The sequence below is a fragment of the Arthroderma uncinatum genome (genome assembly GCF_011692745.1).
Source record: "Arthroderma uncinatum strain CBS 119779 chromosome Unknown scaffold3, whole genome shotgun sequence".
NCBI lineage: Eukaryota > Fungi > Ascomycota > Eurotiomycetes > Onygenales > Arthrodermataceae > Arthroderma > Arthroderma uncinatum.
In genome coordinates this window covers 473,210-500,505 of record NW_022983865.1, presented here as the reverse complement: position 1 = coordinate 500,505, position 27,296 = coordinate 473,210, and the positions used below count along the sequence as shown (strand labels likewise).

Genomic DNA, 27,296 nt, shown 5'->3' with positions numbered 1-27,296 from the left:
CGAGAAACTCGCCTCCAGCCCGGCCTCCAGCTGCATGCCATAACGCTATTCTCCCGTCCCAGGCCATGATCGAATGTCCCCGAAATTTCGTTACTCCGCACATTAACGCATATATATAAAGGGGTTGTCTGGTTAAGACTCTCATTGCCCTTCTCTGCATCTCAGTCACCGTTGCTCAAGCATTGGGCGAGACAGGGGGGCTTTCTTGATTTTTCACCTGGTCTATCTCTCTTTTTCTTGACGTGATTTCGGGCCCCTCGGGTATCCCCCCTCCATCTTCTGGTGTCGAGATGGCAACCACAGATGAATGTCGGCCCCCCGTTAACGGACATGAAGCTGAACAAGAACCGCTGCTAAGGAGAGACAGTGATGGTGATGCTAGAAGTTCGCATCCGCGGCTCTCCAGAGCTCGTTCGACTATTATTATATTGGGGTTAACCGGCGTCACGTTCCTCAGCTGCGTGTCTAATGGCCTTCTCATTGTTGGGCTACCAGGAATTGCAGCAGATTTACAGCTCCCAGATCACCTTTTATTCTGGTATGGTTCTCTACTCTTCGGCTCGGAATCATCTGTGGAAGTTGGAATGCTAACTCCTGAACCAGGCCAACGTCTGTTTATTCGTAAGTGGGCTGTTTGTTCGCAAGGGTATTTAGGGGCGTATTCCTAATAGATCTTATATATATATAGACTAGCAAGCGGATGCGTCCTACTACTTGCTGGGTCCCTGGCGGACCTTATCGGTGATCGATCGATCAATATCTTAGGCACAGCGACTCTAGTCCTCGCTATCCTAGGCACCGGGCTATCTCGCTCTGGAATGGAAATGATTATATACCGACTCATCCAGGGTGTTGGCGTTTCTATGTGCCTTCCAACCGGAGTAAGCATCATCACAAGATCGTTCCCTCCCGGCCCGCAGCGCAATATCGGATTCGCTAGTTTGGGGCTATCTCAACCGCTTGGCTTTTCCGTCGGTATGGTTGCCGAAGGTCTCTTCTCGGAAGCCCCTGGAGGCTGGAGATTAGGTTTTTATGGCAGCGCAAGTGCTGCGTTGGTCCTAACCGTGTCGAACCTCCTGACATTACCGGCCGACAGCAAGCAATCTACCTTCAAATGGTGCGACCTCTTATACAAGGTTGACTGGGTTGGGATATTGATTGCCAGCTCCTGCATGGGAATTATCTCGTATATCTGCGCGTGAGTATAAAGCCTCCCTTCTAGAGGAATGAACCGAGCTTACCATCCTCTTTATAGCATTCTCACGGATAATGTCGCCAATATCCAGAATGCACCTCATGTGATGTTGATAGTGTTCGCACTGTCCCTTATTCCAGCGTTCGCCCTTTGGATGAATAGACAGACGAAGAGAGGCGCGCCAGCATTGATCCCCAACTCTATGTGGAAAAATACCGTCTTCGTAGCTATCAGCTTGATAGTATTCTTTACTTGGGCAGTCATTTTAAGCTCCGAGTTGGTGCTCAGTTTATTGTAAGTTCACTTTCCCCTGTCGCCGACATTGATCACTTTTCTAATTCGATAAAAAAATAGTTTCCAAAAGGTTCAACCATTAACTCCGTTTGCTACGTCGATCCGTTTACTACCCAATGTAATCATCGGCGTCATACTCAATCTCAGCACTGGACTCTTTGTCCACTTGGTGCGGGTCAACTATCTCGTCATCGCCGTTTCGATGATCGCAGCCATTGCCCCGTTGGTGATGGCCATCATCGACCCGAGCTGGAACTACTGGGCTTGCGCCTTCTGGGGTGTCTTGTTAGGCCCCGTGGCTATTGATGGTATTTACATATCCCCCTTTATATCACATTGCCCCCGCTAACCAATCTGCTGTATTCTAGTCGTCTTTACCATCGCCCATCTAATGATCACAGACATCTTCCCAAGTTCCACCCAGGCACTCGCCGGCGCAGTATTCAATACTATCGCCCAGCTCGGAAGCTCCGTCGGCCTATCTGCTATTGCAGTCATTTCAGCCGCAGTTCAAAAATCCTCCCCTTATCCCGACGACTCACCCATGGCCATCATGGCAGGCTATAGAGCAGCTTTCTGGGCCTGCTTTGTTACGATGTTAGTTGTCGCGTTTATTGGGTTTGTCGGGCTACGGAATGTGAGGAAACTAGGTATAGGAGCGGAACACTAGCGGTTCACCACCAGCCTCTGGTTGATTATTCAAAATTTTAACGGCAATACGTCATATCAGTACGTTCTTAGCATGTATCCGTATATATGAGCGATCATAGGTGAAAATAATCAGGGCCCACAGTCTTTCCGAATTCCCGCTCCGTACTTCAGGATTACTCCATATATAATTTTGCCTCTTCGGACCAGTTCTCGGATGGCGCTTCTTTATCAACTGCCCTTCGCGCATGCTGCGAGTTCCTACTTGTCCGTCACCGCATAAGCTCGTAACCCGATACCGTGGTTAGAGTGTCAATCTGTTGATGATCAATTTCTTTCATCCGGCCATCTATATTGTGCTGCCCCCCCTCGTTTCTCCATTAGTATCTACAATCACCGTATTACCTCGTTCACTCTTTTCGTTGCTTAAGGCATATCCGTTGCACCAAAATGGAGTCATCGACAGAAACGTTCATCGAACTGGCCAAAGCCAGACGGTCCGTTTATACTTAGCAACGCAAGCACGGTACCGGATTCTCAACTTGGGAAACTTGTTCACGATGCAATTTTGCATGTACCGAGCTCCTTCAATACGCAGACTACTCGTTTAGTGCTTCTCCTGAAAGATGAGAACCAGAAGTTCTGGGATGTTGTTGCAGGCGTGTATGAGACGATGGTGGCCAACGGTACATTCCCAGAGAGCAAGTGGAAAGCTGGCACAAAGCCGAAGTTAGACAGCATGAGAGCAGGCTATGGAACTGTAAGTTGAAGCTTGTATATTGTACTATCTCTTTAAAGCGCTTGGTTAGGCTTTTGACTAATACATTATGCATTAGATCCTGTTTTACGAAGACCCTACGGTTATACCAACTATGTGTGAGAAGTTCCCTCAGTACAAGGATCAATTCCCCATCTGGGCTCATCACAGCAATGCCATGCATCAATATTTTCGTAAGTTCCAGTATATCTAAAAGCAAGCTGGGCTCTTGATGCTGGAAATTAACTAAGTCTGTTTTCTACAGTTTGGACCACTCTTGAATCCCTTGGGCTTGGTGCAAGTCTGCAACACTATAACCCAATTATTGACGAAAAGGTTGCTGAAGCCTTCTCACTCCCGTTTGAGTGGATGTTAGTTGCACAGATGCCGTTCGGTGTGCCAACTGCTTCACCAAAGGAGAAGACGTTTGACCCGGTAGAACCGAGGGTAAGGGTATTTGGTATGAAAGGAGGGGAGGTGAACTAGATTGGGTTCATCTATATGGACAATAGAGAGCGTTGCTTGAATCATAAAACTAGAAAGGCCAAAAGATCCTAAATAAATATATATTGCATATCTTCCATCTGTTTATCCTAGCCATAGCCATCACGAGGTGGTGTCTATATCTCATCCAGTAGTCAATGCCCCCCTGTGCGCCTGAAAAGGTTTCGTAGTGGCGTTATATCAACCCTTGCTCACATGCTCACTTACATATCTCTTCACGCTCTCCAAAAGCGACATGTCCTCCTTGAAACCTAGCTGTTTAGCCCACGCAATGTCGAAGTTAGGCGACCACCCCTGGACGATCTTATCAACCGTTTCATCATACTTCTCCTCAACCAAAGCTCTCTTCTCCTTTCCACCAACTTGTTCCAAAACATCCAGCATATCTTGCACCGACACCTTGATTCCAGGTAGGTTCACTGCTCTAGAGTCACCAAACTTCTCCTTTGGAATGTCCTTGGCGTAGATCATGTTCTCCACGACAACGTATGGGGAGCATATCCATAGCTCTGTATCCTTTTTGACAGGCATTATGCTCTTCTCGCCCTTCAATGGCTCACGTATGATACCAGAAGCAAAGCTGCTTGCGGCCCCCGTGGGAGCACCGGCTCGAACAGTAACGGTAGGCAGTCGAAGAGACCTTCCATCAAGGAATCCACGGCGCGAATAATCGTTTAATAATAGCTCGGAAGCGACTTTTGCCGTTGCGTACGAGGAAGTGGGGAGTGGTGGGAGATTGCGCTCGTTTATCATAAATCCAGGTGGTGTCGGTCCATAGACGGCCAGGGAAGATGCAAAGACGACCTTCACGCCGGGAGTAACCTTCCGCAACCTTTCAAATATATAATGTATCGAGAAGAAGTTGATCTTCATGCCTAGGTCGAAATTGGCCTCGGAGGCACCAGACATAATTCCATGGAGGATATAGACAACATCGTAGGGGGTCGAGGAGCTGATAAGTTCGTCAACAGCGGACTGGCAGGTGAGGTCTGCCTTCGTGCTGGTTATACGGCTGGCGTCTTCGGGCTTAGCTGAAGCTGGGACTGACGGAGCTACAGTGACGTCTGTTAGGGTGAGCCGGGTGTCGGGACAGGCATTGAGGAGACCCGTGGCCAATTCTTGACCAACGAAGCCGTTCGCTCCAGTTATGAGGATAGAAGGCATCTCGTCCTTCTCAACTGATATAAACAGGTTCCAACAGAGGTGGTATGTCGTATAGGGTGATTACAATAAGTAGCGGAGAGCTGAATAGTATTCCCTGGTGGAAATCGATATTGCAATCGGGGCGTAGGCTGTCTGTTCTTTCGTAGAGATAGAAGGTGGGATGACCAGCTATTTAAATCCCCCTCCCCATGCTCGTCTTTCTGCAACATGAAGCTGCATCCCGCGGGGGCACATCACGCGAGGAGCAACGCCGAACGGTCTCTCGACCGAGCATCACGGAATCACAACCGGCTCTCGCAGCAGCTTTAGTTTTTCGCTGCACTGTTCCCATCATCATCCCATCACAGACCGAGTTGCCTCCTCGATGTAGCTCCACGGCATAAAAGTGGAGTCACGTGGCCCGGCGTTTCTCCGATCGCACCACTGCCGGCACTAGGGCCGAGCCGAGGATGAAGGCCAAAAACATAAAAGCATGAACAAGGGGAAGAAGAAGCAAAGGGGACCAAGAGAGGGACAGACTCATGCTCTATCATTCGTAAACAGACTAATTGCACACGAGCCAAACGGCATAGTAGATGACAGAGAAGCAAAAGGGGAAAAGTATTGGAACAAATGCGGCCCCATACGTTTTTTAGGAGGAAAGACACCGCCGAGCAAATGGCTATACCTGTAAATAAAAGGAAAGATACATTCGTATTTCAAATGAGAAACCTGAAGGAGGACATAACGCGGGACTCACTCGAATCAACTCGTAAACGCCAATAATGAAAATAAAACATGATAAAGAAAACACTCCAAAGCTACCCAATTAAGTTGATCGGTAGATACCAGCGACGATACAATGGTCACGCTCGAAAGGTTCTAGAGGGATACACGTTAGTCGCGGGCACTAGCAAAGGGATTAATGTGGGGAAGTGTATACGACGTACCAAGTGTAAGCTGCTCCTTTGGTTTTATCTTCTCCTCCCTCATCTTTTGCACCTCTTTGGCAAACACAACCTCTGGCTTGGCAGTACTGTCAATACAGTTGGCCTTGACACTGACAATAACACCACCGCCGGTCTTCAAGAACAAGTGGGCGTTAAGTCCAACAATACGGGCCTGGTCGGGTTGGGCAACATCGGCAAAGATGACGTCGACCATACCAACCAACATTCTGTATCGGAGCGGGTGACGAGCATCCTCAACGATAGGAATGACATTGGTGCGGTGAGTGGCCATGCCGATCAGATCACGGCCAGATCGGTGAGAGAACTCAACGGCGTACACGGTTCCGGTTGGTCCAACAATGTCAGCAACGTGACTGACTGAGGTTCCGCTGGCAGCTCCGAGATAGAGGACTTTAGAACCAGGCTTCATGTAGATGTCATCAAGACCACCGAGGATACCGGCAGCAAGCTTGCTTCGGAAGGGGTTCCAGACACGGTATTCGACCTTGGTAGCGGCTCCTTCGCCATCTGTGGAGGGGGCCTCGACGGATATGCGCTTCTCGCCGTATACAGCTTCACCAGGGGTGATGTTCTTGGTGACAAGAAGATCTTCCTTTCCACCACGGGCGACGAAAACACCGCCGTGACGGTGGGGTTCCTAAAGACACTCAATATCAGTTCCGTCTACTCGTACTGTGTGTAGGTATCGGCAAAACGTACAACGATGACCTTGGCACCACCGCGGGCACCTGGCTTACCACCGCGTCCACCGCGAGGGGCACCGCGGCCTCTGGGGGCACCTCGACCACCTCCGCGACCACCTCTGTCACCACCACGGCCGCCAAAACCGCCTAATTCGAGTCAGCCGTCCCGCTCTCCCACATCTTTGAATGAATAAAACCGGCCATTTAACAGGACACAGTTGAAGCTGGAAAAAGGCATAACTTCCATAGCAAAGGCCATTGGAAGCTCCTTTGCCAATACAAGGGATTACACACCGCGTCCACCACCACGACCACCTCTGTCACCACCACCACGTCCGCCAAAGCCACCTCGTCCTCCACGACCACCGCGGTCACCGCCACGTCCTCGGGGAGCTCCAAAGGCCATTATGTGAAGCGCTTAGGCTGTCCTTTTTCGTAAATAAAGTATCGCGTGTCAAGTAAGTCGCCCACGAAATACAATTCGAGTGGCTGCCCTGGGACCCGGATTGATTTGGAATTGAGCGATAACCAGCGGTTGAATCAGCTCTGCTTTTCGGATAAATCACTTCTCTTAAAAGAGATATACGCCGACCCAGGAAGAAATTTCGAGCTACCGGTTGGCGATGTTGGGATATAAATTTCCTAGGTCATTAAAAATTCAATTTTTTTGCTTCTTGGGTTTTTTTTTCGCACGATGATTTCTGCGAAGCTTCTAGCCTAAAGCGGTTAGCATGTTAAATATTATGTAATGACTCACGTGTTACTTGTTAACCACGTGATAATCTAAAAAGGGAAAGAGGAAGTTATTCTCTACTTCAACGACGATATATATACAGCATGTATTATGATATATAAAGATAATCCCTAACGCCAATACTCCGGTTTTTCACACTATGTTCAAGAGCTATGTACATGTCTGCTGATCTCTCGTCCAAAGGCGCGCATTAAACCCACAAACCCGAGCCAACTATGCAAGACAAGAAAAAATAAATCGACAGTTTGAGGAATGCGTACGACTAAGAGAAACTGAAACGGCTGATGTGAATATGAAGCACGATAGCAATTTATACCATTTTTCATCCATAGAACCAGTACTCAGCAGAGTATTGAATCTGGATTTGTTCTGGCTGGTCGACACACGTCGATGGCGCCTTTCCTCCAGCAGTGTTGACCCGATATACCCTCTTTGCTAGGCCCGTGCTGGATGGAATTGATTCTAGCATTAGCCAACTCACAGCGCCCTCTTGCTCCGTGTTGACACCCTTCATGGCATTTGCCGGTGCGTCTTTAGAGTCGGCTTTCTTGACGCTGGAGATTCCAAGTTTTGGTAGGTCAAAAATTGGCACCCCCTCGCCGTCGAAGTAGTGGTGACCCATTACCATTAGGTCTGCTGGACCACGAGAGTTGCCGAATGGTGGAGGGGTAGTGAGTTCGAGGGCGACGTTGGGGAGAAGCGAGAGGAGGTAAGGGTAGTTGGATGCAATGCAAGAGGCATTGAACAGCGTAGCCATGGCACCGGTGGCCTTTGGTGCTTTCTCCGGAGATGAGGATGAGCATGTATAATTCTATGACTGTTAGTTCAAGTTCATCCAGATTGGGGGGGCTCTGGAACATCCTACCTGAGTGCCTCGTCCAATTGCAACAGCGAGCAGTTTTTGGTCCTTGGGAACTTCCGAAAGTTGTGGATTGCTTGGCAGAACAGCTTTGGAGAGATCGCAGGTGGGTTGTTGAAGCAAACCGTTGTTGGCGTGCTTTGAAATATAGTCCCCAATTTCACTCAACCACTTGGCGGAACCCGGAGACCAGCCAGCTGGTGCAGCCCTAACTCCAGCAATTGCCATACAGGCAGAGAGTATTATGGAGAAGCGCATATTGGATGATTTGGCGTGATTTTTTTTTTCTTTGGTGATTTTTTGGGGGGTGGCTATTCTTGCGGTTTGTGATTTTCGGAGTCGTTAACGGCGTCGCTGGTTCGTTTCGTCAAGAAACTGATATATTGAAAACACAGAAGAAACAGCAACGGATCAACCGAAGAAAAGGAATATATAAGAAGGAAAAAGGAGATAGGAAACCGAAGAAAACAATGAAAAGAAAAGAACCGGATATAGCAGACCAGATGCAATACCGTTGAATGTTAGAAGATGTACTAAAGGAGATCGCTGCAAGAAGTCGCAAGCGACAGACATCTTTATATATTGATCGCCTCGGGGCATTCCCCTTTCAGTCATTCTTCAAGAACATGCAAATACTTCCATGCAGGCGCCCACGGCAGCCAAAAAAAGAACAACCTAAAACAACATGCAAACTCTCACAACCGCTCGTCGGCTCGCCAGCCAAAAGTGTACTATGTATGGCTGGAACTTGCACGGTTAAAAATAACCTTGAGCAAGAGCCAATCAGTTAGCTTTTGATGCATGACAGGCGGCAGGGTTGTCCCTGTGTCTATGTTTAGCTAGGGGTCACGGCTCAATATGAGTGGCTGCAGGTAAGCGCTGCAACGATCAAGTATGGAGTAACCTTTAGCTAACTCGAGCTACGCAGCACACTAACTCCTCCGCGGACTCGCCTCTGCCCAAAGCGTCGTTACTCAATCCCAGAATATCTTCACATTTTCGACATGGAGTATTTCAATTTTGCCTTACGACGCTGCAATGCACTGTGACCCGCGATAAAAAAAAACTACCAACTCGCCACCGCCTATTAAGCCAATGAACAATAGCTATTCAAAGGAACCAGGACAATTGACTCAGCTACCATCTGTCATGTAGCACGCATTGAGTCCGCCAGTTATTTCCCCTTCTAGCGAACATGCACCACCCATGCTACGGATAACTCGTGCTTGCATTGAAAAATGCCCCTGCGATATCCTGGCGGTTCGAGAAATTAATCACTGGTCGTCAGATTCACGGTCACATGGGTTTTATCTTGGCTGCTTGAAGAATATGTCACCAACTTCTGCACGCATGGGCGGACACACGAGTGCTGACTCGCAGACACGGGATGGCGTACAGCTACCCATATGCATAAAATCGCAACGACAGCCCAATAACAGATCTCCGTGGAGTTCTTAGACATGCTGTCAAACCCTTATATGTAGCAGAATTGTACAGCCAGGATAAGAGGGTAAGGTAAGGGCGATGGTACTGCAACCTAGCACATTTGACATGCAAAAGATGCTGGGGTCCGATATGATGGTCATATTCGCATTCATCTACAATGCAACTATCGCCCTAGTCTTTATTCGAGAGTGCATGATAAATCTTCTTCTGTTTCATAGCAATTATACGGATTAGGGACAGCTTTGCTTTGAATATTGGTACGTTTCTTCCTCAACTATACAGATACATACAGTGAAACAATTAACGGGAAGTCCCAGGATCCCGACAGGATTACAGATCAGATAGAGTTCAACACTGTCTAGACATGCAGAAATATCAAACATGAGATGAAAAGTGAGGTGGATAGAGTGCACGAAATGGGAGACCAAGACACATCTGGGTTCAAGAACCGGCTAATCCATATGATCGAGGGGGCTGCCGTCAGCTGCACCGATATTTTGCCCTGTCGCATGATCGAGCATGATGCCAGCATGCTTCTCGACCCCGGTTGTGCTCATAGTATACAACATGATGAATAGGAACACATGCAAAGCAAGACAATAGGCAGCAAACAGGTTTCTACTTGCTCTGTTTGCAAGCACCATCCTAGTGATTGAGAAAATGATACGTTCGGGAACACTCATACGTTTATACGCACGAGCGGATTCGCGACCTCTAAACGCAGCGAATGGCGATATCTGAGCCTCATACGCCGACTGGTATCTATCTAGTGATAGACCTGAGGGAGTATCCGGATCTATCTGGACCGTAGTCGCGTTCGGCCTGTTTGAGTACGGCGTTGCAGACGAGGAAGTCGACGCTTGGCCTCTGTTGTACGTAGATACGTACCGTGTCTTCTCGTACAGGCTGAGATTATCCTTCTGTAGGCTTGCAACTTCTGCCCGTAGCGACTTGACGATACTATAAGTTTTTGACAGCTCTTCTTCTAGTTCGCCGTTTTTCTGCTTAAAGCGGTCTCGCTGTGCCTGGACCATAGGGAGAATACCAGAGCCGCCGCCGACGGGTTCGCCTGCCCGAATTGCCTCCATGGTACTAGGAGACATCGCGTTATCAAAGCCGGAGATGATAGAGGAAGTCGGTGATGCCCACCCTCTACGTGATCCATGTGGATATCGGGATACATATGTTCCAGCCACTGACATTGCGGAGGAATTGGTTGTTTCGCGCTGCATCTGTAGAAGGTCATTCTCCAGCTTAGTGGCTAGCTTTCTTGACTGTTCTAGCTCCGCACTCGTTCGCGAGAGTTCTTCCCGGAGGGCCTCAAGTTGGCCTTCTAAGTCCTGGTGGGATACTCGTAAGATCGTAAGTTCATTAGATAGTTTCTTGTTACGTGCAAGGAGCAACTGCTCCAGGTTGTTTTCTTTGGAGCTTAAGGTTTTAGCATCGTCAATGGCAGCATCAGGCTCATCATCTCCCGTAGAAAACTCAATGGACTAATACGGTCAGTAAGTAGGCACCACACAAGAATAACCAAGAACATATAGGATCTTACCTTAATAACCTCCAGTTCGCGCTTAATGTCATTGTAATCTGCGACTTTTGCAAGCTTCTCACGGAGTTCGTCGCGCTCCAGTGTAACCTTTGAGCTAGCCCGTTCACACTGACGAAGTTTCCCCTCCCAGCTATTCTTCTCTGCGTCTTTATCAAAGCGAGAAGCCTCCAGTTTTCGTAAAAGGGAAGAATTCTCACTTTGCAGCCGCAAGTATTGGGGATCCTCTTCGATAGGGCGGGAGTGATGCTCTGACTGAGAATGAGAGGCTGCTTGTGCAAGATCAAGGCTAAGCTGCTCATTGCGGGCTTCAACCTCTGCAAGACGGATACTAGTCCTCTCCAAGTCCGATGCGACTATTTCAAGCTCTGCTGCTGCTGCTGCCGCACTGCGTGTATCATCCTCGCCGTTTTCGTTTCGGTCCAGCCGTTGGGATACCTCGTAACTCGCTTTGATCTCTTTAAGAAGACGGTCATGATTCTCTGCCTTCTCCTCAAATGCTTTCTCCTTTGCCTCCCAGTTGCTTGTCTTTTCCGCTAGTGCAGCTTTCCATGAAGCCTCAACTTCTTGGATCTTCTTGTCCTGGTTCTCTTCCAACTTTAGGCGTGCTGCACGCTCCTCGGCCAGCCGTCTCTCGGTCTCTTCAAGCTGGTATGTCAGACGGTTGACACTATTCTGTAAGAATTCCTTCTCTGCGTTTAACTTAGGGACTGTGTCTTCCGATAAAACTAGAGAGTCGATGGACGCTTCGAGAAGAGGGTATGGGTCTGGAGCCTCCGATAATGCGGTGTAGAATTGTAAGAACGAAGACGACGCCAATTTCCCTTGGTTGGTAAGGAGATCTATAAACGCCTGGTATGCTTCGCGGCTGTCAGCAGTGATCGCCCTTATCGTCCGGGAGCTATCTATACACACATTTCAGCAACCCCTTATACTCCGATAGCTTCGACGAGTCATCAAGCTTCCTAAAGTCCTTCGTCTTCTGCGCCAGGTCTTTTCGTTGGACGAGGGAATCTCTCTGATGCGATACGATATCAGATGCCGTTGTATCGTGTTTAGAGATCAGGTTTGCCAAATCAATTCCTACACCAAAGAGAGCTTAGCTATGAAACCACAGCGTCTGGATCGAATAACCATACCTCTCCATACCGCAATAGCTCGCTGAAACTTGTTCTCCTCTTGAACCTGCGCCGGCGTCTTGCTCACTGGAGGCTTATCATTGCGGCCTTCCTCGTTAGCCTGCGAAGCCAAGCTCTCCGACGCAATCAGCGGATCCATCTTCTCTCGCAAATAGGTGCTCCTCTGCTTCAAACAATAATTTTATCTATCTTGCATAATAAACCGCGGTCCAGTCGGGACGATGCCAGAGAATATAAATCAGCAAGTCTGCCTCGTGTTAACACTCTAGCATCCTGGACCTGAAGCTGGAGACAACGTCCATCGGAACAACGTTGATCCCCTAGTTGCTGCCTCCCCCAGGTCCCAAGCATCCAAAGCTCCAACAACAGCCCCGACAACAGCTATCTTGAAAGCACTGTTGAGCGTGAGTCTCGGAGGCAAAGCAGCCTTGAGATGCGCGAAGCTGAGCCGGTATTATGGGATCCGATGGTGACATCGATCCGCGCCGGAAACGGAGGCGCATCAGTCCTCCCGAAACAGGGCCTTATATACTGCGGCCTCTCCTCGAGGACGTTCCAGTGCAGGCAGAAGACGATGAGGGACAGGCGCATATAACCTGTGTAGAATATTGGAGTATGCATTGCTATCCTATGTTGTCGTTTGTTTGCCGCTTGGTTGACTTGTACTAATCGTTGGCTGTGGCTAGATGAGAATCTATATGTTGGCACATCCGTGGGTGAAATACTACATTTTGTCTCCCTACCGCCGGAGCCCGATGATGAATCCGGTAACCCTTCGTTTATACTGGCTTCGAGACGGCCTATTACATCCTCGACTCGTAGCACCTCGTCTGCTGGGGTCCAGCAAATCCTAATCCTTCCCACGGCCTACAAGGCTTGCGTTCTTTGCAATGGATCCGTTTCATTCTACTCGTTGCCAGAGCTCAGTCCTGCATATGGCACAACTAAAGTTCCGAATTGTAACTGGATCGGTGGACTTGATCTGGACGAATCGATTGTCGATGGAGAAGAGGCACCGGACCCTATCGTGATGCTGGGGATGCAGGACAAGATAATGCTGGTAAAGATCGGAGAGGGACCGCGGAGGGTGAGGAATATCGAATTCCCTGGATGTTTCATTGCCAATCGAAGGGGCACAATTGCGTGCGTTGCGGATTCACGTTCTTATGCGTTACTTGAGGTGGAACATCGTCAAAAGATACCACTATTCCCAATCTCATCAAACGACCAGTACGAGGACTTTAAAGTGGAAAGTATACCATCCAGAAGCGCTAGCCCTGCGCAGGACAAGGCCACTACTTCTAACGGGAATTCGGGGGCAAAGGGTCATGGAAGGAGTACGAGTCTAAATGCCATTGCTGCCAGTTCACAGCGGCGTCAGCAGAGTCCAAAGTCAGATATCTCAGGAACGTCTACCCCGGAATCCCTCTCAGAAAACAATTCTTTGAAACCAGCAAACTCTCAGGATAGAAGGCTGTCGATACCGAGCAGGTCTCCGTCTGCTGCTCCAGTCGATGGACTGGGACAAAAGCCTCTTCCTCCAACCCCGACCCCAAAGCGGTCCACGGCAACCTTGAAACCGCATATTGTATCACCTACGCCTTCTGAATTTCTACTAGTAACTGGAACAGATGCCTCGCATCCTGCTGTTGGTATGTTTGTCAACCTTGAGGGCGAAACAGCTGAGCGTGGTACGATCGAATTTCAGACTTACCCCGATGCAATTGTACTTGATAATGGCGATGACGATGATCCGCATTCCCACCCAGCTGGTAATGAGGAGGATGGATACATTTTGGCGGTTGTTAATGCAGCTGGTGATACCGAAGAAGGTAACGAGGTGAAATGTCTAGAAGTGCAAAGATGGGATGTCAATCCAGGGGAAGGAGAGAGGCAAAGGTCTCTCATAACCATATCGCTCAAGAGTCTCAAGAGTCCCACCTCTGGGTCAGTTGGCATTAGTCGAACAGTGAGCCCGAACCAAATGAATTTCTCGGAGGTTGGTGAGCTACTACAGGTAGTTCGACTAAAAATGCCCAATCTACGAACGCCTGGAAGTAGGACACCCCAAAGAAACAAGGACCCCAGAACGGAAGCTTCTATTGAACAGCTGCAAAAAGAAAAGGAACTTTTCGAAAACGACTCAGATGGCTCTAAGCATGGTCCTTCCGCTAAACTACCACGCGGCTGGGAAGCGGAAAGAAACCAGGAAGAATCTAGCTTTGCGAAAACACTAGGTTACGTTAAGAGCAACATTATACTCTGGGAAAAGGACCGGATATGGCGTGTTCTCCGCAACCCATTGGCTCTACAATTGGAGAATGCCCTATTGCTCACCCAGGAGGCCGAGGGCATGGGGACCTGCAGAATTGCCAACAAGACTGCCATAATAGAGATGATGAGAAGCCTTGATTCGATTTTACCTAGAACAGCGACAGAATCTCTAGGCTTAAACTACGTCAAAGAAAAGGCTAGCCTGCTTCTTTTCGGAGATCTCATCGCGACTGAGCCCGAAGCTCAGACCGCGGATGCTATCAAAGCAGTAGAGGATGCGTTGGTTGCAGGGGAGCTAGATCCTCGGATCATTCTGCTGTTTACCCCACTGCTTAGAGAAGAAATACTTCAAGGTCCACAAGGAGTTTGGGTTTGTGCTGGACTCACCAAGGTCGTTGATACCCTACTTGAAGCCTCTAAGGAGCAGGATGTAGAGACGAAATTCAACTTAACGGACCCGGTCCTACGAATGCTCGTGAGATACTTGACTTCCTGGCACCGAAAGAGAGGGTATGGAAGCGTGACAGATGATACATATGTATTCGATAGCGTGGATTCAGCACTCCTCCGCCTCCTACTACACCTTGATGCAAAGCACAACGAAGCAAATGGAACAGTATCCACGTCCGAGATACGACCAGAGCTCAATAAGTTAGTTGATAACTGGAAAGGAAATTTCACCCGAGCCGTCGAGCTTCTAGAATCCTACCAGCGACTGTTTGTGTTGAGTCGCCTGTACCAGAGCCGCAAGATGGCGGGCCATGTTCTCAGGACATGGCGAAGGACAATTGAGGGCGAAAAGGATGTTGGAGGTGAAATGACCCTTCCTGCTGTTGAAATTCAGGTTCGGAAGTATCTTGTGAAAATAAGAGATCCAAATCTCGTCGAAGAGTACGGCCTTTGGCTTGCGGCAAGGAACCCCAAGCTTGGAGTGCAAGTGTTTTCGGATGATACCAGCAGAGTCCAGCTCGATACGCCCCAGGTTATTCGAATAATGAAAGAGCGTGCTCCGGGGGCTGTTCAAGTCTACCTGGAGCATCTCGTCTTCACTAAAAACGTAAGCGTTCACATCCAAATATCTCCCACCCGCATCAGTACTAACATGGCGATTAGATCACAAGATATGCTGACGACCTCATATCATACTACCTTGACACTGTGCTCTCAGTTCTTGAAACCTCTCCTGATGCAAGGTCCTCTCTCACCGAATCTTACGCTACCTATCGCGCTCTCCGACCCCCAAAACCCTCGTACCTGAGTTTCATCACCGAGAATGCGCCTCCAGAGCCGTGGTGGCAATCACGTCTACGGTTGTTACAACTCCTTGGCGGTGGAGCAAGAAGCCAGTTCACATCTTCATCATCTCCTCCCTCAGACCTACCCTACTCCATCCCAGCTGTGCTTAAGCGCATCGAGCCATTTAAAAATGAGCTCGTCTCCGAGTGTATAATTCTCGGTGGTCGACAAGGGCGCCATCATGATGCGCTCCATCTTCTCACCCACGGCCTTGGGGATTACGATTCTGCAATCCGATATTGTCTATTCGAGGGATCGGGCACTTCTACATCTCAAGTATCTCAGAGCATGTTCTCACGAAAGTTTTCTCCGTCTGAAGGCCAGAAGGAACTCTTTGCCGGACTGCTTCGCGAATTTCTCCAGATAGCTGATCCATCGGACTGCACAGAACGAACGGGTGACTTGTTAGCTAGGTTCGCACCACTCTTCGACGTACGTGAAGTTCTCGACTTAGTTCCTAGTGAATGGAGCGTGAGCATCCTAAGCGACTTTTTTGCACGGGCACTGCGCGATCTAGTCTCAGAATCCCGAAATGCAAAGGTCCAGCGTGCCCTCAGCGCAGGACTTAATCTAAGGGTTTGTGCCGACTTTATCAAGGAATCAGAGAAGATAGGTGGATGGGTACAAGACGCCGACCAGGTTAAACCACTTAAAGGGGCTATCAACGCACAGGAAGAGCCTGAGACGGAGGCCGCAGCTGAGGATGAGGAGCTGCATAATGATGCCGGCGCCCAGATACGGCAAGACGACACTTTGAAGATATCTTGATATATTATAGACACATTTCTATTCATTTTGTTTTTAGCTGAGGAGTTGTGTATATTCTGAACCTTTAGATCGTATATCTAGTGAATTAAGTTCAAGTTCAGTACAAACGACGTCATATATGATATTATCAACTCGTAGTTAGTCCCCGCAGTCGACACTGATAAAATACATTGCGTTTCCAGCTTCAGGCGTCATCCCTGTCTGCCCATATCGCCGAGTGAGCCGAGTTCTAGTCAGGCCGTAAGTCTAGAGCCGTGGGTTGATCCTCTAGGTTGATCCTATGTGTTGATCCTGTAGGGTTGCCACGATACAGCCTCGGATATTGGGCGAAGGGCGCGGGGGGAAGTATATAAATATCGAGGGGAGCAACTGCCAGCTGATGAACATTATCCTCCTTTCTTCTCTATAAGTTCCTAAACATCAAATCCTTCAAGATGGCTCAGGCTCGTCGTACGATTTACCATAACTCAGATGCTAAGCTCTTCAGTCCTCGCCACGATGTGACTGGAGCAGAAAAGCAGTTCCATCAGTCGCTACCCTCTTATGAACCAAGTCCACTCGTCTCTCTCGACAAGCTCGCAAAGGAAATAGGAGTGGCCAAGGTGTTTATAAAAAACGAGAGCAACCGCCTGGGACTTCCGTCGTTTAAAATCCTCGGTGCTTCATGGGCTACATATCAAGCCGTTTCATCGCATCTTGGTCTCTCAAACCCGTCGTTAGATGAGCTCTCTCGTGCAGCTTCAAGTGCACGTATCAAGCTACTCGCTGCTACGGAGGGTAACCATGGAAGAGCCGTTGGCCGGATGGCGAAGATACTGGGTATTTCGTCCGAGATCTTTGTCGGCAAGAATCTCGACCAGCACACTCGAGACTTGATTGCTCGCGAAGGGGCGACAGTCACCGTCGTGGAGGGAGACTATGATGAGGCGGTTTCTACGTCACTGGAGAAGGCAAATGAATCTCCGAATTTCATTTTAATTCAAGATACTGCCTTTAAGGGATACGAAAAAATCCCCGCATGGATTGTCCAGGGCTATTCTACGATGTTGACTGAGATTGATGACCAGCTGAAAGATATGGGTCTTGAGCATACTGTAATGGTGACGCCTGTTGGTGTTGGCTCCCTTTGCCAGGCGGTTGTCTCTCACTGCAAGGCGAACAGCCGAGCGATGTCGGTTCTCACTGTTGAACCCGATGTGGCTCCCTGTCTATACAAGAGCCTGAAGGCAGGCCAGATGACTCGGGTGATGGCAACAAAGACAATCATGAGCGGACTGGAATGCGGCACTGTCTCGACAATTGCGTGGCCAATTCTACAGTCTGGAGTCGATGCCAGTGTTACTATCTCTGACCATGAGGCCCATCAGGGAGTGCAGTATCTAAGCTCAAAGGGGGTGAACGTAGGACCCTGTGGTGCTGCTGGTCTATCAGGACTACGACACGTTGCTAAAACGCTGCCTTCATGCATCGGCCTATCTCCCGACTCAGTTGTCGTTATTATTGGTACGGAGGGGAGCCGTCCATATACTATACCCAAGGATGTTTCTTCAGATGACTCTGTCGAGTTAACTCAGATTCTCACGCAAATCAACTCATCTAACCCATCGGCCTCGAACCCCAGTGGCGTTGGAGAAAGTGATATATCGGACTACATCATTTCGTGGCTAGAGCACCGAGACCTGGAAGCACATCGGTTGGAAAGCACAGTCGGCAGGCCCTCAGTGATGGGCGTACTCCGTGGAACTGGTGGAGGCAAATCTCTCATGCTGAATGGTCATACGGATACTGTCACATTGGATAGTTACTCGTCAGACCTCAACCCTCTTTCCGGAGAGCTGGTGGTATCCTCTGATGGACGTAAAAGGATCGTTGGACGCGGCACTCTGGATATGAAAGCTGGCATTGCAGCTTCTATGAGTGCGTTGGCATCTGCTAAGCTCTCATCTCCTCCGCCCCGAGGAGATGTAATATTAGCAGCAGTTGCAGACGAAGAGTTTTCATCTATCGGTACCAAGGAGCTGTTAAAAGCTGGCTGGCGCGCTGACGGCGCCATAGTGGTCGAACCAACTCAGCAGACAATTGCCCACGCACATAAAGGGATGACGTGGCTGGAAATTGAGATATTGGGCGTTGCTGCCCATGGATCCAGGCCCAACGATGGAGTAGATGCAATTCTACTTTCAGGGTACTTCCTAACTGCACTGAAAGAGTACGAAGCTACACTGCCTGAAGATAGTGATCTGGGCAAAGCCTCTCTCCACGCCAGCTTGATCAAGGGTGGAATAGAACCAAATAGCTATCCCGCCTCGTGCAAGCTCACGGTGGAGTTTAGGACCATCCCGGTGCAGTCAGCAGAGTCAATCGTGGCAGACGTCATTGAAATATTGACTAAGATCAAGAAGCGTGTGGTGGGATTCAAGTATCGCCTTCCGCAGGTGGTGGCTCACAAAGCTCCGTTTGAGATCGCGAAGGATCATCCCCTGTCTAGATGCGTGTATGATGCTACAGGCAAGGTGTATGGCACGAACTGTGCGTTCCAGGCACTGGATCCCTGGACTGATGCAGCACTGCTTCATGATGCAGGCATTCCTTCTATCGTATTTGGACAATCGGGTGCTGGCCTTCATTCGGAGTATGAATGGGTAGATGTTGAGAGCATTCGACGGACCGAGGGTGTGCTATCCACCGTGATAGAAGATTTCTGCTCTTGATAGCTGCCATGTACCTACATCTGTGGTCAGGAGGCCATCGTTAAATATAGCGGAAAGTTAATGACTTGGGTGATAAAATAAATGCAACAGTTGTTGATATATTATCTATATTTACCCCGGAGTCTCCAATCCGGAGGATTCTCTATAGTAAGAAAGTAAGGTGAGCCCATACGCATCATATACCTATCCATCACTCATCTTCATCATCCTCTTCCCCCTCCTCTTCCTCTTCTTCAATACTTTCGACAAGTAAATTAACACCCCGACCAATCCGGTCTTTTACCGTCCCCCCAGCCTCCAGATCATATACTGCGCGGGGCATGGGCGAGACAAGACGGAATCCGTACTTGTGTTCAAACTTTTCTGGCTCAGTAACTTCGGACGGTTCACTTTCATCCTCCGCCTCGCTCGGATGTAGTATGTCATAGCATTCTACAAAGGCATACACTTCCTCTATATCTGCATGGCCGGAGAAGCGACGTATCACTCTATCTCCTGAAGTTAAGCGAAGACTAACCCGGATTGCATCTTTGTCATCTGCCGGTGCTTCTGAGGGTATCGACTGGGCTCGCCATCTCTTCCACTGGAGAAGGTTCTTGGCATATATTTCAGCCGCAGCCTGTTGTTCCTTTGCTTCTCTTTCCTGGCGCTCACGCTCAGCTTCCGCTTCACGACGTAGTCTAGCCCGTTCTCTGTCCTGGGCGAGAGAGCGCTCGTACGCTGAATCTTGTTCCTGCCGTAGTGTCCGTGAAGCTTGCTGTTCTGCTCTCGTTGACCGAACGCGGTCGAGAGATGATTTATGTTGGCTGGTTGCGGCACAGAGCTTCTCAAGAAATTCAGACGAAGAGGTAAGGCCTGGAATCCGGCCGATGACGGACATGGCAGTAGAAGAGACACTGGGAGTATGCGCAATGGCCACCGCAAAGGGGAATTTTGTGCATTTAAGTGAGCTGGCGACTTGGTACGACTCCGAGTCTTGTACGTTTCCTCCCCAGAGTAGAACGCTGTTAGAAGGATCGTTTAGATACGCAACGACCTCCGGAGAGAGCAGAGTGTCCCGCACCCAGGTATCGGTGTCGTCATGTTCCGGAGAGAGCAGGACGACTAGTAGAAACTTGAGGTCCTTGTGTGACTTCTCTAGTGCCATGTTATATCCGTTTTCAAGAAACGGCAACGAGTGCGAGCCATACTCCTCCTCGAACTCCCGTATGAATCGAGCGGCGGTGTCCTTTGGCGCAAGGGGCCGCCGTCCCTGCGAGGATTTGTTGATTCTGGAGAGCGTAGAGTGTGAGAAGTTGTTGAAGAGCCGCGGTAGGAATGGGAAGAGGGTGCCGAAGAGGCGGAGAGAGTTCGTCAGCAGTCGATATAGGAGGCTGAAGGGGGTAAATAGGACGGCTAGTATGAAAGGCGGCCGGAACGGAGGGGTATCGTTTAGCTGAGACGTTATCCTGGGAGCTGGCTCTGTCTGCCGCAAGGCTGAGAGTATGCTGGAGTTGGAGTAGGCCATCTCGGCTGCTAGATTCTGGCGAGACTGAGGTATCGGAGGCGGGACACCAGAGTCCATGGCCGCCCGCGCCTCCTCGACGGGATCCGGAGCTTCTCCATCGAAGAACTTGGTGATGGCAATCTATTTTCTGATATCAGTACGCCGTATCCCACTGTGTAGCTGGCTGCCTGGCACTCACCTGTACGTTCCACTCCGAGCGTCTCAGCAGAGGTATAGCAGCAGCACGATCCTGGCCAGTCACTGCCAGATAGGTCTGCAGGGTGTCTTCCTGGCTTGTCGAGAGCTGGACGCCCTCTCCTTCGTCTCCGGCCATGCTATCTCGCGAGCTCGTCTCCCATGCGCCGTATCTTGCGTCCTATCGTGTGCCTCGTCCTCTGCTCTTCCGTGGCCGTTTTTCCCCGTTTCTTCTCGTCCGTTCCTGTCTTCTCGTCCCGTGTCTTCCGTGCACTCTCTCGTCTGTCCTTCTCGTCTCGTCTGCCGTCGTCTGTTCTCTTGTTTCTCTTGTCTGCTTGCTTATGATGAAATGAAGCTCGAAAACCATGGATAAAATGGTATGGTAAAAGATGCGTATTATAACAGTCACGTGCTCCATATTCTATGGGTAACGGCGTAATATGACCGTATTCACATAGTCTTGGCGCCGATAGCTCTTTTGATAAGCGGCAAAAGCACATCTCGAGCATCGTCAAGTTTGCAAGTTCGTCGAGGCCATCAAGAACTCGCTTTTCGCCCTCCCTCGCTGCCCGTACGTCGCTGTCTCGCCGCGGTTTCCACTCTCCCCAGACTTGCGCCTTGTGTAGGACTGGTGTGCTCGCCCGCAGACAGCAGATACCGCGCACCCGCTATCCCCAGGGCTGGAGGAATGCGCGGCGCGGCATCGCCCATCGACCCTGTCCACGACCTATCCCGCAAGCCGATGGAGCCTCTCTCGCGCTGACTTGCGTGCTGTGACCCGTGGAGGAAATGGCATCTGTAGGGAAACCGAGTCTCGAGGGCGGGAGACGCACCAATGGTTCCCCAAAGTTGAAAGGGCGCGGTAAGCTGCAGACAATCCCACTCCCCCCCGCGTGTTGCGCCGTTTCCGCTTGTATAGAACCACTCATCTAATCCGACCTTCGATACTGATCCATTAGTTGTAGAAAACGCAAAGGACACCCTCTGCCGCAATGTCACCATCTACGGCAGGTGTCGGTATGAAGATAAAGGTGTGACGTGCTCCTTTGTCGCTGGGTTCCTTTTTTTTTGATGTCATCATTCTAACGGTTTCAAGGATGCGCATTTAACCATGACCCGCAGAAAGTGAATGCGGCGCAGTATGAAAGGTTGGACAGATGCGTTCTGTGCATTTGCATGCATTTTTCTGAGGCTGGTCGGATAGCTCATGTATCGACTCAAGTAGCAGTGGCGGTGTCGGCATCAAACAGAAACGGCTGAACGTTGAATCGCCCAGTTTCACTCCCTCGACGACCCCTAACAACGGTGCCGCCCCAACATCGGCTGCAACGGTGAAGAAGCCGGCGACCTTGTCTCCAAAGGCTGCGGGCGCGGCACCGTTTCTTCCCAAGGGTGCAATTTCACGTACGTTTCTACCGCACACGCTTGATTGATATGTTTAGGGGATACCATATACTAATTATGACAGGTGCAAACTCGGGGACATCTCAGCTACGACAGGAAACTGGAACTCCGGAGTGGGGTTTGACGGAAGTACCTGACTTTGTGCCACAGCGTTTTGATACTGTGGTATGTGACTTTTGGATCCCAGCTTAAAGGGATATGCTAAGTGTGTAGGACTCGCTTCAGGGAACTGGCAACGGCGTTCTGGGTGCTTCAAACGCCTTTGACCCGTTTGTCTCCTCGACCACCCCACTGGCCTCTGCTGGTGCAGTCGTCACCCACCAGATGCAACAAAACCCATATGCTCACGACCACACCGGCATTGGTGGCACCTCATACTTCACCTCTCAAAACTCCTTCCAACAACCAGTAAGTGGCCCAGGTTCAACATAGCTAGAGGTTATATTAACGAGGATAGGTTCAATACCATCTATATGCTCCTATTGGACCCCATAATCAGAGCATCCTTGGATATCAGCGAAATGTTCACGACCTTTTCATTCCAAACGACTTTCGAGAAGAACTGCAGAAGAAGGCTGCAGCTACCCTTCAAACCCTCCCCAGTATGTTCCCTTGCTACCTTGTTCGCCCTATTTTAGCTTGTCTAATTTAGTTATAGACTCCCAACTCCCCGCTCAAATTGATATCTTCCATTCTCTGGTCCCTCTTGACGTGACGCATCAGAAGAATGCGACCATCTTCGGTTACCCTAGCTGGGTATACAAAGCCCAGTCAAGCAAGGACGGAAACTTTTACGCTCTCAGACGGCTGGAAGGTAATGCATTTATCTACCTACCATTTTAACTATCCATCGTTACTCTTAGATCTAACATTCCTAGGTTTCCGATTAACCAACGAAAAAGCTATTCGGTGTGTTCAAAGCTGGAAACGTGTGTGTTCAGGCAGTGTTGTAGCGGTACATGACGCCTTCACCAACCGGAGCTTCCAAGACAGCTCTCTCATATTCGTCACCGACTACCATCCTCTGTCTAAGACGCTCGCCGAGCAACATCTCGATGGGCCGAACCGGTACCAAAGCCGCCATGCGAGCACCCACCTGCCCGAACCAGTGCTATGGGGCTACGTGACACAAATCGCATCTGCTCTCAAGTCTATCCATAGCGCTGGACTAGCTGCGCGAATCATCGACCCCAGCAAGATCCTCCTAACTGGCAAGAACCGCATACGGTTAAATGCGTGTGCGATACTGGACGTGGTGCAACATGACACGCAGCGTTCCATCGCCGACCTACAGAGTAACGACATGGTCAACTTCGGCCAGTTGCTACTCACGCTAGGAGCTAGCTCCATAGCACATAACCCGACAAAGGCACTGGAACATTTCTCCCGTGCCTACAGCGCGCAACTATATAACTCCGTCTTATGGCTTCTAGGCGCCGGGCCATCCAAGGACCCTCAACAACCTCCTCCCGACCGTTCCATCGATGTCTTTATCACCGGGATATCCTCCCAACTTATCTCCACCTTCGACTCTTCTCTCCACCTCGACGACCAATTAACCTATGATCTAAGCCGGGAGCTTGAAAACGCACGTCTCATCCGCCTCCTCACCAAGATAAACTTCATTACCGAAAGACCGGAATACGACCACGACCGCCACTGGTCGGAGAATGGGGAACGATACTTCCTCAAGCTCTTTAGGGACTATGTGTTCCATCAGGTTGATGCGCAGAATAGCCCCGTCGTGGATCTAGGGCATGTATTGACTTGTTTGAACAAGCTTGATGCTGGAAGCGAGGAGAAAGTGACGTTGATTAGCCGGGACGAGCAGAGTTGTTTTGTAGTTAGTTACAAGGAGCTGAAGAAGGGGGTTGAGATGTCGTTTCAGGCGTTGATGAAGCGCCGGTAAACAGGTAGGTGGTGGTGGTAATTATCATGTCGATCTACCGTTCGTTTATATATATGAAGCCATCTGCCTTGTCTACGAAATGAATCTACCCTATCGTTATCTATTGAAAAAAAAAAAAAAAAAACACACACCCACACACATCTTACCGTTTTACATTGGGAACTGATGTATTCATTATCTATCGTAAGTTATACTCCAGTAAAAGAATAGTCCAGCCGCTACTCATCCTCCTGCTGCACGAAGGGGTTGGCAATCTCTTCACTCCCATCAGCCGGCGAGAGCAGAACCAACAGCGTCCCCCTCGCCACAATCAACCCGAGTGATCGCGTCGTTACATTGTCATTATCATCTACCATAGATTAGTATATCATTTGAAGATATCGTTGAATATATCAAATAGAGTTGAGGGACATCCTTACCACGCATAGTCTCTTTAACGTCATCCAGCACCAAGTTCATCAGTTGATCGTATCCCTTTAGCACGCCAGTAACTATTTTATCTCCATCAGTACGTGAATCTCAAACAAATAGAAATAAAAAAAAACACTCACCTTCTCTGCCTCCGTTGAACTTGACATGAACCTCTTTATCCATGTACTTTGTCAGGTCGAGGATATTTTCTTTCTTGGGCTTCTCCTGCTGCTGGCCCTGTCCCTGAGCCTGATGCCCTCCTCGGTGCTGTCCCTGGTGCTGGCCCTGTCCTTGATGGTGGCGGCCTCCACGACCGCCGTCGCCTCCTCCCCCTCCTCCTCTGCCTCCGCCAGAGCCACGGCCGCGAGACTGGCCGCCTCTGAAGGAGCCGCGTTCGGACATGTGTGTGTTTTTGTGGGGTATATGGCCTAGTTCATGTACTGATATACAGGTCACTGCTGTGCGATTGACTATTATCTCGCAGTGGCAAGTGGTAGAGGCAGGATGTGCTGGCTTTATATTGTATACTATGATATCGCCTTGTTCCTTTCTTGTGCTATTTTCATGATCACGTGATCATCTTCAAGTTTGCTACGCGGGCATCACTTTTCGGCCCTTTTCGAGGTTTTATCGTGAGTAGCTATCTTTTACGTGTTTGGTCCAGTGGCAGGCTGCTCTGCCTACTTTTATGCAGCTACTTCTGTCAATCTCAACCTATAGCTACTGTAAAAACAAGAGGTACAAGGGAGTACTTCTGCTCCCCGCCAACTTCCGCTGTGGCTTCAAGTTTCTCCGAGGTTCCTCTAGCTCACGTGCTGATCACGTGGCTCCGCCCCTGCCCCGGCGGAAAGTCGGCGGACTCCGCTGGCAGGGCGAAAGGGCGAGCCAGGACGAGCCAGGGAGTCACTTTGCGGCGTCAGAAGGGGAGAACGGGAAGGGCACGACTTAGCCGTGGTGGCCAGCCGGGGTTTACGCACACTCCGACCTCATCCCTCCATCCCTCCACCTGCTGTCCCTCGTTGCTTTTTCTGCGTGCGTCGGCCTCGTCGAGCGTTAGGCTGATACAGGATACAGCGGGCGCTCTCCTCTTTTCTGCCGTTCCTCCCCTACTTCCACCCGTTCTGCCGCCTGTTACCTGCTTCCTCTCCTCCTCCTCTCTTCCTCTTCTTCCTCTTCTTCTCTACTTCTTCCTCTCGTCGACATCTTCTCCTGTCACCCGCGCCTCCTCTCCGCTGTCATGACCATCGGCACACAACAGGTAGCGTAGTTATCATGGACTCCAAACGCCCTCGGTCGCCCGGCAGCGGCAGCGTCGATTACCCAGCAAAACTGCCTAAAACGGCCCATCACCAGCACCAGGCCCAGCACCAGCACCAGCATCTCCAGATCAACTACCTCGCCCGCCAGTACTCCGACACCCTCCCTCTAGTCTCCACGGACGACACCTTACCCGCCATACTCCGCTGGATAGGCGAGTACGACGGCGTCCTGCACCGCCACGAGTCCATCGCCGGAAACCTGGGTGCTTGTCCTCTCGGCCCCATACTCGTCAAGCGCTTCGAGCGACTCTTCGATGGGCCTCCGCGAGTCCTCAAGACCTCCTCTAATGGCAACGACAGCGGCAAAGAGAGCACCGTCTCCTGGCTCGATGTCGTCGAGTTTGCGAAGGAGAGCCCGGAGCAATTCACCCTCGAAAAGACCCGTACCGGATCCCGCGTCTGCCAGCTAGACATCAAGCATGCCAGAGTCGAGATCTCCGAGGAGGATTACGTCCTCATTGCCTCGGGCATGCCGCAGAAGATGATCCCACCGCAGCCTATCAGCGAAGACGAAGAGAAGGAGCTCGGTGCTCTGGAAATTCTGGAGAAGAACCTCGTCTATATCATCCAGCTGGCCGATCAAGGTATGCTCTCTCTCTCTTTCGCTCTTGACAGGTCGTGGGCAGCTTTGATTAACGGTGTATAGTATCGGCGCGTGCTCGGCAGCTCAACCATCGGTTAAAGAACCGTCGCAACGCCATAGTTTCTCGGCGTGAAAATGATGCCAGCCTTGCTCAATCGCAGTCGCAATCACAAACCCGAGCCATCAGTCCCTGGAAGGATACCAACACTCCTAACGGACATGGACAATCCCGCGCTACCTCGCCACCCGGTTTCGTGGCCGTCAACTCTCGTCAGGAGCAACACCAGCCCCATCACGATGATCCAGCCCAATTCGCCTTCTCCCAACCCATATCAGACAACGTCACCATAATTAATGGCACCTCCATCAAGGGTGCGTCCCCAAGTACCCGCGCTGAACTCATGAAGAAGTTCTTCACCACATCCGACAGACGGATGCATCAACATCATCAGCAACAGCAACAGCATGCCGAGCATGCCGATGCATCAGACTACCAACCACCATCATACACCGGGCAAGGCACCTCGCCTATCCCTCCAGTCCCCATCCCGAGTACCCCGTCCTCCCTGCTCCCACATCCGAAACCCACACCATCACACGATCGCGATGACACGGCTCCCTTCAAAACAGCCATGGTAGCTCGCATGGAAGACTTGGCGAGGGGAGAGCGTATTCTACCTCCTTGTGACAGATGTAGGAGGTTGAACATGCACTGTCTCAAGAACCTAACGGCTTGTATGGGCTGTACAAAGAAACACGCCAAATGCTCATGGCGGGATGTTAGGGCAGAGGAGCTGCATCAGATACGTGCCGCAAGCCAGGAGACTGGTACTGGCAGAGACAAAGACAGGGATGCCAGTGAAGATGCATCTGTGTCTGTATCTGTATCTGTCTCTGTGCCAGAAGATAGGGGTGGCAGTCCCGCCCATATCACTGCTAATGGAAGCAACAGCAGCAGGAATAACAGCAACAGAACCAATCAGAACCATGACAGGAGT

General features: G+C 50.1%; 11 protein-coding genes across 11 annotated transcripts; 5 read left to right on the top strand and 6 right to left on the bottom strand.

Moving 5' to 3' along the window:
- Positions 1-468: 468 nt before the first annotated feature.
- On the top strand, positions 469-3,380 carry GIQ15_03957 (uncharacterized protein; the record flags this gene model as incomplete). The annotated part of the gene is made up of 9 exons (XM_033551374.1): positions 469-538; positions 604-621; positions 766-1,198; positions 1,256-1,489; positions 1,550-1,797; positions 1,858-2,107; positions 2,651-2,897; positions 2,974-3,088; positions 3,160-3,380. 9 exons carry the CDS (start codon positions 469-471, stop codon positions 3,378-3,380), a joined length of 1,836 nt encoding a protein of 611 aa, XP_033405104.1.
- A 198-nt stretch (positions 3,381-3,578) lies between these two features.
- Positions 3,579-4,562, bottom strand: GIQ15_03956 (uncharacterized protein; the record flags this gene model as incomplete). The annotated part of the gene is made up of 1 exon (XM_033551373.1): positions 3,579-4,562. One exon carries the CDS (start codon positions 4,560-4,562, stop codon positions 3,579-3,581), a length of 984 nt encoding a protein of 327 aa, XP_033405103.1.
- Positions 4,563-5,370: 808 nt separating this feature from the next.
- Positions 5,371-6,601, bottom strand: GIQ15_03955 (rRNA methyltransferase NOP1; the record flags this gene model as incomplete). Its single annotated transcript, XM_033551372.1, has 5 exons — positions 5,371-5,423; positions 5,492-5,624; positions 5,871-6,149; positions 6,212-6,342; positions 6,490-6,601. The coding sequence occupies 5 exons, from the start codon at positions 6,599-6,601 to the stop codon at positions 5,371-5,373; spliced, it is 708 nt and encodes a 235-aa protein (XP_033405102.1).
- Positions 6,602-7,271: 670 nt separating this feature from the next.
- On the bottom strand, positions 7,272-8,066 carry GIQ15_03954 (uncharacterized protein; the record flags this gene model as incomplete). Its single annotated transcript, XM_033551371.1, has 2 exons — positions 7,272-7,760; positions 7,815-8,066. 2 exons carry the CDS (start codon positions 8,064-8,066, stop codon positions 7,272-7,274), a joined length of 741 nt encoding a protein of 246 aa, XP_033405101.1.
- Positions 8,067-9,706: 1,640 nt separating this feature from the next.
- On the bottom strand, positions 9,707-12,081 carry GIQ15_03953 (CASP protein; the record flags this gene model as incomplete). The annotated part of the gene is made up of 4 exons (XM_033551370.1): positions 9,707-10,747; positions 10,807-11,663; positions 11,719-11,886; positions 11,943-12,081. 4 exons carry the CDS (start codon positions 12,079-12,081, stop codon positions 9,707-9,709), a joined length of 2,205 nt encoding a protein of 734 aa, XP_033405100.1.
- Positions 12,082-12,398: 317 nt separating this feature from the next.
- Positions 12,399-16,280, top strand: GIQ15_03952 (uncharacterized protein; the record flags this gene model as incomplete). The annotated part of the gene is made up of 3 exons (XM_033551369.1): positions 12,399-12,555; positions 12,629-15,273; positions 15,330-16,280. The coding sequence occupies 3 exons, from the start codon at positions 12,399-12,401 to the stop codon at positions 16,278-16,280; spliced, it is 3,753 nt and encodes a 1,250-aa protein (XP_033405099.1).
- A 434-nt stretch (positions 16,281-16,714) lies between these two features.
- GIQ15_03951 (acetylornithine deacetylase) lies at positions 16,715-18,991 on the top strand (the record flags this gene model as incomplete). The annotated part of the gene is made up of 1 exon (XM_033551368.1): positions 16,715-18,991. One exon carries the CDS (start codon positions 16,715-16,717, stop codon positions 18,989-18,991), a length of 2,277 nt encoding a protein of 758 aa, XP_033405098.1.
- A 190-nt stretch (positions 18,992-19,181) lies between these two features.
- On the bottom strand, positions 19,182-20,811 carry GIQ15_03950 (UBX domain-containing protein 3; the record flags this gene model as incomplete). The annotated part of the gene is made up of 2 exons (XM_033551367.1): positions 19,182-20,618; positions 20,677-20,811. The coding sequence occupies 2 exons, from the start codon at positions 20,809-20,811 to the stop codon at positions 19,182-19,184; spliced, it is 1,572 nt and encodes a 523-aa protein (XP_033405097.1).
- Positions 20,812-21,664: 853 nt separating this feature from the next.
- On the top strand, positions 21,665-23,985 carry GIQ15_03949 (PAB-dependent poly(A)-specific ribonuclease subunit PAN3; the record flags this gene model as incomplete). The annotated part of the gene is made up of 8 exons (XM_033551366.1): positions 21,665-21,689; positions 21,769-21,811; positions 21,877-22,076; positions 22,141-22,241; positions 22,290-22,484; positions 22,534-22,678; positions 22,735-22,890; positions 22,955-23,985. The coding sequence occupies 8 exons, from the start codon at positions 21,665-21,667 to the stop codon at positions 23,983-23,985; spliced, it is 1,896 nt and encodes a 631-aa protein (XP_033405096.1).
- A 218-nt stretch (positions 23,986-24,203) lies between these two features.
- On the bottom strand, positions 24,204-24,798 carry GIQ15_03948 (uncharacterized protein; the record flags this gene model as incomplete). Its single annotated transcript, XM_033551365.1, has 3 exons — positions 24,204-24,334; positions 24,405-24,476; positions 24,537-24,798. The coding sequence occupies 3 exons, from the start codon at positions 24,796-24,798 to the stop codon at positions 24,204-24,206; spliced, it is 465 nt and encodes a 154-aa protein (XP_033405095.1).
- An 870-nt stretch (positions 24,799-25,668) lies between these two features.
- GIQ15_03947 (uncharacterized protein) lies at positions 25,669-27,082 on the top strand (the record flags this gene model as incomplete). Its single annotated transcript, XM_033551364.1, has 3 exons — positions 25,669-26,299; positions 26,362-26,933; positions 26,996-27,082. 3 exons carry the CDS (start codon positions 25,669-25,671, stop codon positions 27,080-27,082), a joined length of 1,290 nt encoding a protein of 429 aa, XP_033405094.1.
- Between the last annotated feature and the right edge of the window lie 214 nt (positions 27,083-27,296).